This window comes from Muntiacus reevesi, chromosome 3, assembly GCF_963930625.1.
Source record: "Muntiacus reevesi chromosome 3, mMunRee1.1, whole genome shotgun sequence".
In the NCBI taxonomy this organism is placed as follows: domain Eukaryota; kingdom Metazoa; phylum Chordata; class Mammalia; order Artiodactyla; family Cervidae; genus Muntiacus; species Muntiacus reevesi.
The window spans coordinates 184,174,729-184,188,420 of NC_089251.1; the positions used below are offsets into that span (position 1 = coordinate 184,174,729).

At 44.5% G+C, this 13,692-nt stretch overlaps 1 protein-coding gene across 1 annotated transcript in view; it reads left to right on the forward strand.

Annotated features, from left to right (window-relative positions):
• The window catches only part of MAP3K5 (mitogen-activated protein kinase kinase kinase 5), a 213,220-nt gene that overhangs the window by 180,464 nt on the left and 19,064 nt on the right, over positions 1 to 13,692 (forward strand). Inside the window, exons 22-25 of the mRNA XM_065931283.1 lie at positions 815 to 992; positions 1,083 to 1,251; positions 8,087 to 8,272; positions 12,275 to 12,380. Of these exons, the coding sequence (XP_065787355.1) occupies positions 815 to 992; positions 1,083 to 1,251; positions 8,087 to 8,272; positions 12,275 to 12,380 (639 nt within the window). The remainder of the gene's footprint in view (positions 1 to 814; positions 993 to 1,082; positions 1,252 to 8,086; positions 8,273 to 12,274; positions 12,381 to 13,692) is intronic.

Below are 13,692 nucleotides of genomic sequence, written 5' to 3' on the forward strand. Positions count from 1 at the left end.
CTCCTCTGTCCCTGGGGTTCTCCAGGCAAGAATACTGGAATGGGTTGCCATGCCCACCTCCAGGGGATCTTCCTTACCCCGGGATCGAACCCGCGTCTCTTGCATGTCCCGCGTTGGCAAGCAGATCGTTTAGCACTGCACCACCTGGGAAGCTCCTGAAGTCTAATAGGTGGACGATAAAAACAAATGTTCTGAGAGAACAGCATTGAAATAAGTATACTATCAAGGGTGAAACAGATCACCAGCCCAGGTTGGATGCCTGAGACAAGTGCTCAGGGCTGGTGCACTGGGAAGACCCAGAGGGATGGGATGGAGAGGGAGGCGGGAGGGGGGATCGGGATGGGGAACACATGTAAATCCATGACTGATTCATGTCAATGTATGGCAAAAACCACTACAATATTGTCAAGTAATTAGCCTCCAACTAATAAAAATAAATAGGAAAAAAAAAAGTTTTCATGCAGCAACCAAAGATCCCATTTGCTGCAACTAAGACCCAAAACAGTCAAATACATAAATAAATATCTTTAAAAAACAAAACAAAAAAAGGGGGGGACTGAGAACCCAGACCTGCAGGGCCTGGTGCCTCCAGTTTCACGCCCATGAGATAGTTCTTGCAGGGCCTAGGAGGCCTTTTCCTCACCGACCTCCTGCATGGATTCCTCTGGGGGACCGTGGTCCCAAGGCCAGCCCGTGATGTTGCATAGCACGGCTGCTCGCTGGGACAAGGCCCTTGACAAGCATCCTGCTGTCTCGTGTCGGGTGCATGCATCCCTGGGAGCCTCACCCATCTCGTGCCCCCTCTGACACGCAGAGTACCTCCGGAGTATCTCCTTGCCAGTACCTGTCCTGGTGGAGGACACGAGCAGCAGCAGCGAGTACGGCTCTGTCTCCCCCGACACGGAGTTAAAGGTGGACCCCTTCTCCTTCAAAACAAGAGCCAAGTCCTGTGGAGAGAAGGACGTCAAAGGCATACGGACGCTGTTTCTGGGGTAAAGACCTGACGTCGCTGGGGTGAGGGACGTATGTGGGGTGTCATTTGATAACGGGGATGGTAACATGTGCCACCTGAATTATTGCAGCATCCCTGATGAAAATTTTGAAGACCACAGTGCTCCGCCTTCTCCAGAGGAAAAAGATTCCGGCTTCTTCATGCTGAGGAAGGACAGTGAGAGACGGGCCACGCTTCACAGGATTCTGACCGAAGACCAAGACAAAGTTGTGAGAAACTTGATGGAATCCCTGGCTCAGGTAAAAGCTGTTTATATGGAGACTTCATTTCCCCAGAGTTGACTTTTTCTTTTCTTGACTCTGCTGACTCTTTGCTGTGGCGCTGGGGCTTTTTTTTTTTTTTTAGTTGTGGCACATGGGCTTAGTTGCCCCTTAGCATGTGGAATTTTGGTTACCCAACCAGGGATCGAACCCATGTCCCCTGCCCTGGAAGGAGGAGTCCTAGCCACTGGACCACTAGAGAAGTCCACTTGGACCTGTCTCAGATGATGTGAAGACATGAAGAAGTTTCCACCTCCTGATGACAAAACAAACCTACCATGGGGGGTAGGCAGAATCCCTAACGCAGAAACTGTGTTTTAGAACATAGGTTGTTTTTACATCAGGCTTCCCTGGTGGCTCAGACGGGAAAGAATTCACCTGCAATATTGGAGACCTGGTTCAATCTCTAGGTTGGGACAATCCCCGGGAGAGGGGAATGGTACCCACTCCAGTATTCTTGCCTGGAGAATTACTTGGACAGAGGAGCCTGGCGGGCTGCAATCCATGGGACTGCAAAGAGTCAGATACAATTGAGCGACTGACACTTTCACTTTTCACTTATTTTTAAGTCAGAACCAAAATGTTGATGAAATTCTGGTGGGTCCTTGCAAATCTTTTCACCCTTCATTCATTTATTCATTTTGACAATAAACATTCACTGAGACACGTGAATTGCTACCCGCCGTTAGCATGAGACCACCTGCCATTGGCTCCTCTGAGCATTTGGGAAACCTCACTTACTCAACAGAGAGACCCCTGTGCTTGGAGGGCTCCAGTCAAGAATAGGGAGATAGGCAATAATAAGTAAGTGATCTAGGGTGGTAAGAGGCCATACATGCTACAAAAAAACCCAAAGCTGGGCAAACGCTGTTCCCTGGTGTATTTGTTTGCTGAGCTGCCATAATAAAATATGTTAGACTCAGTAGCTTGAACATCAGGGAATTTTTCTCTCTCACGGTTCTGGAAGCTGAAAGTCTAAAACTGGGGTGTTGGCAAGTTTGGTTTCTCCTGAGGCCTCTCTGCTAGTCTTGCAGGCGGCCACTTTCTATGTCCTCACCTGCCCTTTTTTCTCTGTGTGCCCAGAGTGTTTCTTCTTCCTCTTACAAGAGCACTAATCCTGTTGGATTAGGGCCCCACCCTTATGATCTCAACCTTAGTTATCTCCTAAATACCCTGTCTCCAAATACAGTCACCTTGAGGGATTAGGACTTCAACACATGAATTGGGGGGTGGGGGAAATGGCAGTTTCATCCTAATACCTGGAAAAATGTATTCCCTGGGATTCTGCTTATAGAAATGAGGAAGCATCCCCTCCCAACCCTGTCCTAGTGGAGGCAGGGTGTCCACCACCTCTACACTGCAGGTGATGCCTGCTTGCCTGGAGCAGAGGCTCAGGCCTCCTCTGAGTATAAAACTCCCCAGACATACTTGGCCAGACATGACACTTGCATCCTTTCCCAGTTTTGTGGGTGTCAGGGACTTGTGAACCTGCTTCAGCACCTGTGGTCACCACCTGTCTTCCATGATCTCCATGATGACATGTAATTTCTCTCCTCTCTTCTGTCCTAGGAGAATAGCTGCAAAAAGGGTGAAACTGGAGGGATCAGGTCAAGTTTTCATCTCAGTCCAGTACTTTACCTGGTCTCAGCTTTTATTAGAATGTAAATGAAGTCAGACTGTCTCTTTCTCAGCCCTTGCTATATAGCCCTTGCTTGTCTTTATCTTGAGAAGCCCCTGAAATTTCTCTGCCGATTCCACCACCTTAGGAATTCTCTATTATTCACGTCTTTAGATTCCATAGGAGGAGCTGAAACACCATGTGTGTGTCATCAGGGTCTCTGGGTACAGGGAAAACTGACATCTATGTGTTCTGGGAAAACTTCTGACTTGAGTCCTACAGGGAAGCTGCATGGAGTGAGCCAGGGAGTCTGAGGCCCTGAAAGGAGGTGCTCTGGGTGAGGGACAGCCAAGTTCTGAATTGGAAGTGGAATGAGTGCTAAGGATGCCACAGAGGAATCTGGAGATGTGGCTGAGATGAGAATAGTCTGGAACCTGTAGCTGTCACTCGTGCCTTTCCATCTGCTCACTGTGGTCATTCAAGGACTGAGAATCAGATGGTGTAAGATAAAGAAGCAGAACCAAGTTTAGAAAGGAGCAACTGTGCAGTAATTGGAGGTCATTCATTCAACAAATATTTATTGAGCATCTGCTAGATGCCAGGCATCCCCCCATCTATGTGCTGGGTATGCTAGGACACCATAGTGAACAAAATGGGAAAAAATAGATGCATCCCATTGAAGCTGACATTCTTGTAGAGCAAGAAAAGCAATAAAAATGTACTAAGTGCATAGTTGAATATATAGTAGTTAAATATATAGTTCAATGTTATTATATACTATGTATGTTATATATATGTTACTATATATGTTAAATATATAATGTGTGTGTGTGTCTGCTTAGTCGATCAGTTGTGTCCGACTCTTTGCAACCCCATGGACTGTAGCCCGCCAGGCTCTTCTGTCCATGGGGATTCTCCAGGCAAGAATACTGGAGTGGGTTGCCATGCCCTCCTCCAGTGGAACTTCCCAACCCAGGGATCAAACCCAGGTCTCCCACATTGCAGGCAGATTCTTTACCATCTGTCACACCAGGTAAACCCAAATATATAGTAATAATAGCAAATACTCTCTGTGGGCCAGATATTGTTCTCAGTAGTTCCTGTGTCTCTACTCACTCAGCTCCTTGTGACTACAGTCCTGCCGCAGAAGTTCTGTTAGTCTCCTCATTTTGCACAGAGGAGGTACAGAGGCGTTGGGTAACTCGCAGAAGCCACACAGCCCTAAGCGATGGAATTGGGATTTGGACCCAGGCAACCTGGCTCCAGGATCTGTGCTCTCTAGAACCACACTGCCGTCCCTCCTGCTCCACCAGAGGGTGGCGGGTCCTGGGAGAAACATATGCAGCAGGGGAGGGGACAGGTTTGGGTTTGGGAGAAGGAATCGCCAGTGGCGGCTGTGGCGTGAAGGCTTCTGTTTTAGGTCAGTACACGGAACCCAGTGATGCTTAAATCTCACGATCATCCCCCGTGGGTGTGCTCTCCTAACACAGAAAAGTGTCTGCCTTGATTCGTGTCATGGTCTCAGCCCTCAGCAGAGAGCCTAGCAGTAGGCTGTGCTTCCATGACTGGGCTGAAATTCCTAAATTTGGAGTTGGTTAATCCTATTCAAGGCTTCCCTGGTGGCTCAGACGGTAAAGTGTCTGCCTACCATGTGGGAGACCCGGGTTAGATCCCTGGGTGGGGAAGATCCTCTGGAGAAGGAAATGGCAACCCACTCCAGTGTTCTTGCCTGGAAAATCCCAGGGATGGTGGAGCCTGGTGGGCTGCCGTCTTGCAAAGAGTAGGACACGACTGAGCGACTTCACTTCCCTTCACTTCAATCCTATTCAAGTGTTTGTGACTTTCTAGTGTTTTAAGAATGCTTGAACGTTCTCTAGAAAAGGGAAAAGGAAAGAAAAGCTTAAAAGTGACTGTCAGAAGGCTTGCCTCAGTGCACCAGTATGAAGTGACCAGTATGATTCTGACCAGAAACTGCTGGTCACAGTTGCTTAGTAAATCCAGAATTGTCAAGTGAGAGATAGGGTCCTTCTGACGGTGACTGCTGCAGACGCTGTGAATCCTTTCCTGGGCATCCCGTGATGATCTTGCAATAGAGCAGGTCCCCGCCCAGGTTTACTGCTGGTTCAGACAGCTAATTGAGGCAGTAGAAGGTAATGATTAGGAGCTTGGGTTCAGCCTCAACTTGACTCTGAGGCCTGATTCTACCACTTAAAGGCTATGTGATTTGAACAAGTTAGTTAACCTCTCTGAGGCTGAGAATGGAGTTAGTCACCATAGCAAAAGGTTGCTACGGGGAGTAACTAAGATCATGAATCATGAGACAATAATGGGGAGAATTCCATAAATGTTAACTATTATTATTGATATCATCATTATCAAGAAGTTATCTAGTATCTGATTTTTTTCAATGACCATATGGAAAGTATTTTCATCGTGTTAAATATTTCTGGATACATCTTTACATTTAAGCCTGCCCCTTTATGACAAGACTGAAATGTAGATCCTCAAAGTGTGGTCCATGAAAGCACTTTCAATCTGTAACATCCTTCTGAAACCCACTCATCACTTTGGAGGAGTTTAAGGACAAAGAAGGCAGAGCCCCTTTGCCAGAGAATCTAGGATGGTCCTCTTGAGTGTTCAGGAAAGGCACCCTGTCAGATGCTACCTTCTGATACTGAATCATAAAGGCATGTTCATAAAGGCATGTTAATGAGTACGCGGGGGGAGGCAGGCTGGAGAACAGAAACAACCATTATTATGACTATTATGTAGGTGATGAAATTCCCCAGATGAAAAACATTTCCCAGGGTAAATAGTGTTCCTTTGTAGGACAGGGACAGTGACATCAAAAACCCAGCAGGAGCCTGTTTTTCTGTTGTGAAAACAAAGCAAATGTCCAAAAAAATGTTTGCTGTTTAAACTGCTGGCAAACATGTAACTGATTTTTCACTAAGATAAGCTTCCAATTCCTAAATGGCACACATTTTTCTTCTCAAACGTATTTTCATGTTTTTATGATATTGCCTGTGAATCTTTACTTTGAGTGTAATTTAGTTTGTGGCAAGAAAAGAAACAAAGTTTAAAACTGTTCCCTGTCTGATTTTCAAATATTCCCTTAATGATAGCTTTCAAGCTTTTCAATATAATCTTTTCTCATCAAAGCATAAACATGAGAGGGCGTTCCCAAATGAAAATTGATTGAGAGAACGAACTTGATGGGGCATTTCTCTTTTATTTTAATAGACTCCTAGAAATTGTCATTTTCAAAGCCCAGTTGAGGAATTTAATTTTAATGATGCAGTAACAAAATATACAATATGAGATAGAAATGAGGATAATAAAAATCCCTTTCTTTCTTAAAGTTAGATGAGGATCAATAGCATTCTATTATGTTTCCTTTAAGTAATAACATTTCTTGCTCAAAGTAGAAGTTCAACTTGAAGAAGGGAATTTGTTTAAATATTTAATTTTTACTATGTGAAGTCATCCATTTGGTCCATTCTTATTACTGATTGCCTTATTGGTGTGTAAGGAATGGTTTCCAGGATAAAGTTTGAAGCAAGCTCCTTTGAATAGCAAAATGTTTTTTATGTTTTTATTGTTAATTAATTTTTTTGTAGTATAGTTGCTTTACAACATTATGTTAGCTTCTACTGCACAGCAGAATTAATCAGCTGTACAGATACATCCATGTGCATGCTCAATCGTGTCTGATTCTTTGTGACCCCATGGACTATAACCTGCCTGGCTCCTCTGTCTATGGGATTCTCCAGGCAAGAATACCGGGTTGGGTTGTCACTTCCTACTCAAGGGGATCTTCCCAACCTAGGGGTCAAACCCACGTCTCTTGCATCCCCTGCATAGGCAGGTGGAGTCTTTACTCCTGTGCCATCTGTGAAGCCCACATATACATATTTCCCCTTCGTTTTGAGTTTCCCTCCCATTTAGGATACCGTCAGTGAAGTAGGTCAGAAAAAGAAAAACAAATATCATATATTAATGAATATATCTAGAGAAATGATATAGATGACCTTATTTGCAAAGCAGAAATAGAGACAAAGACTTGGAGAGCAAATGTATGGATACTGAGGGGTAGGCAGGGTGGTATGAATTGGGAGATTGGGATTGATACATATACACTATTGATACTATGTATAAAATAGACAACTGATGCTAGCTGCTTTTGATTGCAAAGAATTGATGTGTTTTAAGGGCACTTGATGGACTGCAAGGAGATTCAACCAGTCCATCCTAAAGGAGATCAGTCCTAGGTGTGCATTGGAAGGACTGATGCTGAAGCTGGAACTCCAGTACTTTGGCCGCTTCATGCGAATATTAGACTCATTGGAAAAGACCCTGATGCTGGGAGGGATTGGGGGCAGGAGGAGAAGGGGACGACAGAGGATGAGATGGCTGGATGGCATCACCGACTCAATGGACATGAGTTTGAGTAAACTCCGGGAGTTGGTGATGGACAGGGAGGCCTGGCGTGCTGCGATTCATGGGGTCGCAAAGAGTCGGACACGACTGAGCGACTGAACTGAACCGAACTGAAAGGGCCCTTGATGGACTAGGAACATATAGGCAGACACATGGATTCTCAGGTTAAGTTCAACCACAGCGTCTCGCGGAGCCTCACAGAGACAGAAACTGGAGTGTAATTCCAAGGCCTTCAAGGCCCGCAGTCTGTGCTTCTCTGGCTTGGTTGCTGCTGGCACCCGTTTTCGTCTGCTTCTCTCTTTACCAATCGTCCTTCTCACCTCTGTCCTTGCGCTTCCTTATAACTCGATGTACTCTCACCCTGTTTTATGACTTCTCTCTCTGGGCAGACTTTGAGCCTGAGATCCTATGGCTTATTGCCTGAATCTCTCTTTAGCTCCCGATTAAAATTTCTGAAAGTGGAATTTCAGTCTCTGTCCCTGTTTGTCCATCTGACTACATCATGGCTGTTGGACAGTGTATGCGGTGGGTTTCTTTCCTTCCCAAGGACTTCTCTTTCCTTTTTTCTTTTTTTTTTGCAGGGGGAAAAGCCATAGTTTAAATATGGCTGTTCCCCCTTAGCAGGGGACTATCAATACTATGTATAAAAAAATCCAGTTCTTCTCAACAGGGGCTATGAGGGCGGCAGGCCCATGGCTGATACATCCAGTACAGAAATATCTGACCTACTGACAGACTGTTGGTTACCGTCCACAGGGCGCTGAAGAACCTAAACTAAAATGGGAACACATCACAACTCTCGTGGCAAGCCTCAGAGAATTCGTGAGGTCCACGGACCGGAAGATCATAGCCACCACCCTGTCCAAGCTGAAGCTGGAGCTGGACTTCGACAGCCACGGCATCAGTCAGGTCCAGGTGGTGCTCTTTGGTTTTCAAGATGCTGTAAGTATGATGCTTCGCCCATGTTTTCCCAGACACTCCAGCTAAAATTAGTCAGAAAAACAGGATAAAAACATAAGCTCTGTTGCCTTTTCTTTATTTAATCATTGCCACGAATTCTCTTCTCTTTAGAACATGAGTAAGTATGAGATGGTTTGCCTGTCTGTGTGCCTCGAAGCACTAGCTTTGTTTGTTATATAATCTGGTATCTCCCCCAGGTTAGATACACATAAAATGGAGCACCGTGAAAAATAACAACACTCACAGACATCTCCCATGGCTGCACTTTGTTCTTATGAAATCATGTAGTTGGTCACTATTTATTTTGATGATTTTAGCAACAGAGCACTCTCCAATCCTGCACTTTCTATGATATATGAAAAATGCCATCTAGTGGTCACTCGGAAAAAGGTAACCGCACTGATCAGAATGATCAAATTTTTCCCCCCCTTGCCCTGTTTTCCAAACAGAACATTTTTGACATGCTTGTTTAATAAATATTCACTACTTCCTAGCCAGCAATATACTTTGGAGTACAGGGCTTCACTGGATAAAAGTTAATCCCCAGGCTCTGGTGAGGGATCACTGACCATGCCTCGCTCTCATAGCGAGTTGCTACGCAACACAAACTTGAAGCCAGTTTTCCAGAAGCCTGATTCAAACCATATGTGATGTCCTTGAATGAGACTTGCCTGTGGAACTTGTACCAAAAAAAGCCTGAAGTCCCTCCCAGAAGCCCTTACAAGTGATTGCGGGAGACAGAAATAAGAGAGCTCCCAAGGTGCTGGCCCTGTGAATAGGGAAGCACTTTGCATCATTTTAGGTAAACTCCCCAAATTGCCTCAGTCCTAATGAGTTTACTGCTCCTACCTAGAAGATGTCTTGACAGTTGCGTTTGGTGCATCAAAAGATCCCGGATTTAAAACTAAATTGTAATCCTTCAGTGACCCCGTGCTCCCTGGAACTCTGTGCAAGCCGCTCAGTCTTGGGCTGTGTCCTGGGCAGGGCAACGCTCCTGACTCGATTGACGTCATGGGAAATGAGAGCAACTGGCCAGGCCTGTCACTAATATAATGCTAAAGGCACACTTACTCTGTAACTAGGGAACCCCAGCCATCTACAAATAGAATCACATAACTCAGTGAGTTTGCAACTTACTCACACATTTGGCTTCCAGTCTAGAGACTGGAAAGCAAATAGGCAAGTAGAATTCAGATTGAGAGTGGGTTACTTGTAATCCTGGGCCACAGACCAAGTCACACACACACCCACACACACACACACACACACACACACCCCACCTGCTCTTGCTCGGACTAGAGATGTCCAGAATGGACTTGTACTGTCCAGGATGGGAATGAACCCAAAGAATGGCCCAGATGTAATATGCTGTTTAATGAGGGGTTGTGAGGAGCTGGTCATGGTAGGGGACCCTGCCTCCATTTTCTGTTTGGGACCCTTGGGAGAAAGAGTATTAGTTACTAAATTGTTGTACCCACATTAGTCAAATAATCAGGTGAGTCCTTTAAGAAAATGCCAGGACAAAAATCATTCTGAAGGGGTTTCCTAGATCAAGTGGGAACCAAGCAATGGTCCACTTCCTTGGGAACAACCATTCTGAGAATCCCTCAGACAGACTGCCACTGCCACTGGTGGATTTTGATGAAGATGGATCAAGGGCAGAATGAGCCACTGGAACTCTTAGTTTCTGGTGTGATGTTGCAGCTAGGTCCCCTGCTCCCCAGCTTCCTCTAAGATATCTAGTCAGAGTGCTGTTGGGAAAAATAGCGTCTTTTATTAAAGACTCATGTCAACCAGAAATTAGTGGAGTTAAACCTAATTTTGAATAAACCTCTCTTAGCCTTATGATAAAAGTCATTTATAAAAAGGTAATGGCTTACCCATACAATGGGGTATTATCAACCTGAAAAAAGGAATGAAGTTCTGACACATTGCACTAAGTGAAATAAGCCAGACACAAAAAGTCTGTACATTTTCGATTGTGTGAGACGCTTAGAGTAGTCAGATTCATAAACAGGAAGTAGAATGGTTGTTGTCAGGGACCGGGAGGAGAGGGCAGGGGAGAATCATTGTTTAATGGGTGTAGCGTTTCAGTTTTGCAGGATGAAAAGAGTTCTGGAGATGAGCAATGCTTCAGTTCAGCTCAGTTCAGTTCAGTTCAGTTCAGTCGCTCAGTCGTGTCCGACTCTTTGCGACCCGGTGAATTGCAGCACGCCAGGCCTCCCTGTCCATCACCAACTCCTGGAGTTTACTCAAACTCATTGAGTCCATCGAGTCAGTGACGCCATCCAGCCATCTCATCCTCTGTCGTCCCCTTCTCCTCCTGCCCCCAATCCTTCCCAGCATCAGGGTCTTCTGATGGTGATGGTGGTGTTGACTAAAAAATGAGCCACAGCCTGAAAGTAGAGATTTACTTTATTTGGTGGGAACGTTAAGGACTCTGAGCCCAGGAGACAGCATCTCAGTATCTCTGTGAAATCTGCTCAGAGAAGGCAGGAGAGGGAGTCAGGCTATAGACAAGTTTGCAACAAAGGGGGCAGGCAAGCTGAACATCAAAGATCACTGTTAAGTAGTAAGGAAAACCAGATTTCAAGCTAAGGAATTTAGTGTTTTCTGTGTATGGAAAGATGCAAACCTCTGGGCTCTCTGAATTCATTCCTTTCATAGGCACCTCAGCTGTCAGGGGCCAAATCTGTTTCCAGATGCTCTAGATCCTTAATTCCTTTTTTCCTGCAAGGGGTGGCAGGTGTGGCGGATGGCTGCTCTGGCATCCCATCTCTTCACCCCACCAGCAATTGCCCTGGTTGGGGGCGGTGGCATCTGCTGGATGACACTTTTGGGAGCCCTCATTCACATTAGGAGGCCTGAAATCGCTGACGGCTGTGACATGTCTTGCCCACTGATACAGCAGGAAATGTTTCATTTCACACTAACACAACAGTGTCAATGTGCTCGATGCCATTTAAAAATGCCACTTTAACGGTACACTTAAAAATAGTTGAGATGGTAAATTTGATGGAATGCATATTTTAGCATAAGTTTTCAAAAGAAAGGTAATGCATTTGTCTGTGTCAGTGTCTGTGTAAATAAGTGAAACATTACTAGTCACTTTAGAAAGATAGTCTTAAAAAAAAAAAAAAGAAAGAAAGATAGTCTTACAACAGAGATTTTTAATGTGAACAGATTGTCTGGAATAGTTCAACACTTTATTCCCCTTTTAAAAAGAGAGAGGCTGTTGTGGGGTAGAAAACAAGGCATGCACGTGGCAGGTCTGTAGGTAGCACGCGTGTTCTCATGCTCCCCCTTTAAGCGGTGACTGGCACTTTCAAGTCGTCACCGTATGCTGAAGTGCTTGGTTGTGTTGAACAGCAGCCATAACATTTAAGAATAAAAAGGAAATACATAGTCTTGATCCACATGTGTATGCTGAATCTCTTAGTTCATGTTCACCTCTTTGCGACCCCATGGACTGTAGCCCGCCAGGGTCCTCTGTCCATGGGATTCTCCAGGCAAGAACACTGGAGTAGGTTGCCAAGCCCTCCTCCAGGGGATCTTCCCAACCCAGGGAAGAACCAGTGTCTCATGTCTCCTGCGTTGGTAGGTGGGTTCTTTACCGCTAATGCATCCATTTTAAACCCCGTGGACTCTTTTTTTTCCCCTTCTTTTATCACCTCCACCATCCAATCTGCTGACATCATAAAAGGCAGAAGTTGCAGATACCAAGTCCCAAAGAGGCAACATTCCCTTTCAACTAGACTGCCTTTCATTGAAGTGGTATATCTCACTTGCTTACATGGGGAGCACCAAACTTCATCTTAAAGTGGCAATTTTTCATTTGCTTTCTGGTGACATAAATAAATTCTTCACAATTCAGAGTGAAGAAGCCTTTTAGTTATTATTATTGGTAGAATATCATCCAAATGCATGCATCAGCTAGGTTGTTTGCAATTAAATATTAAACCATATATCACTCTCTTTCTCCAGGTCAATAAAGTTCTTCGGAATCATAACATCAAGCCACACTGGATGTTTGCCTTAGACAGTATCATCCGAAAGGCGGTACAGACAGCTATTACCATTCTGGTTCCAGGTCAGAAATACTTAACTACTTTGCAGATATTTAGAGTGGTATTTTCAATTACTCTTCATCTATCATTTATGATGTCTCCTCACTGCTTTTAAGACAACTTAGCCTTTTTTTTTTTCATCTTTCAAAACCACCAAATAATATTTATCTAGTGCGTGTACTCTGAGCAAAATGTTTACTATGAGTGAGGAAGACTTGTTTCCTTGTCTTGAAAGAGCATCATTGGATATAAAGACAAAGAGAAAATGATACAGGAGCTCCAAATACATATGCATTTCAATATTTAGATATCTGTACCCACAAAACACCCTCCCATGTCATCCTTTACCAGTGGTTCTCATAGCTGCCAGTGCATCGAGTGATGTCAGGAGCTTTTTAAAATTACAGCTTTGAGAGCTCCATCCCAGACTGAGTGAGAATCTGCTGAGGATAAAGCTCAGGAATCTGATTTTCCAGGTCATTTTTATACACAGCCAGGTTTGGAAATCACGGATCTAAATAGATTCCAGCTATGTTTGCACTGAGATATTATACCAAAGGGTATCTCAATGAATGCAACCAGGTTACGGGAGTAAGCGTGTGTGCTAAGTCGCTTCAGTCGTGTCTGACTCTGTGTAACCCCACAGACTATAGCCTGCCAGGGTCCTCTGTCCATGGGATTCTCCAGGCATCAATACTGGAGTGGGTTACCATGCCTTCCTCCAGGGGATTGTCTCGACCCAGGGATTGAACCCACATCTCTTACCTCTCCTGTATTGGCAAGGCGAGTTCTTTACCACTAGCACCACCTGGGAAGCCTGTCATGGAGAAAGGGAGAGATGCACTCATGTTCTAAGACAAGCTTCCAAAGTGTTTTGATAGTGTACCCGTAATAGAAATTTTAAGCAGAGCTATTCCAGCTTGCATTATGTATGTGTGTGTGTATAGATGGAGAAATAGGTTGATTGATGTATATGAATTAGAAATGTGTTCTAAAATAAAAGAAACATGTTCTGTTGTACTAATTTGTACATGTATTATAAAGTATTCTAAAACAAATCTAAAAAGATAAGGTAAATATAAGTATGAAACATTTCAAATTTTATGTTATTTATAAATGGTACCACAAACTTTCAAGTTATCATAAACCCTTCTGAGCTGTGGAGTTCCTTCTCTTCTTTCAGAATGCCTTGTCTGGTTTCAGAGTGAGGGATTAACATTTCTTTCTTATAAAAGGAGGAAGTAGAAGAAGTTCTAACATCCCTGAATAGGTTGTTCCTCTACGTGGTGCATACCTCACCGCCCCCACCGTCCCCCACCCCCATCCCTCCAGCCA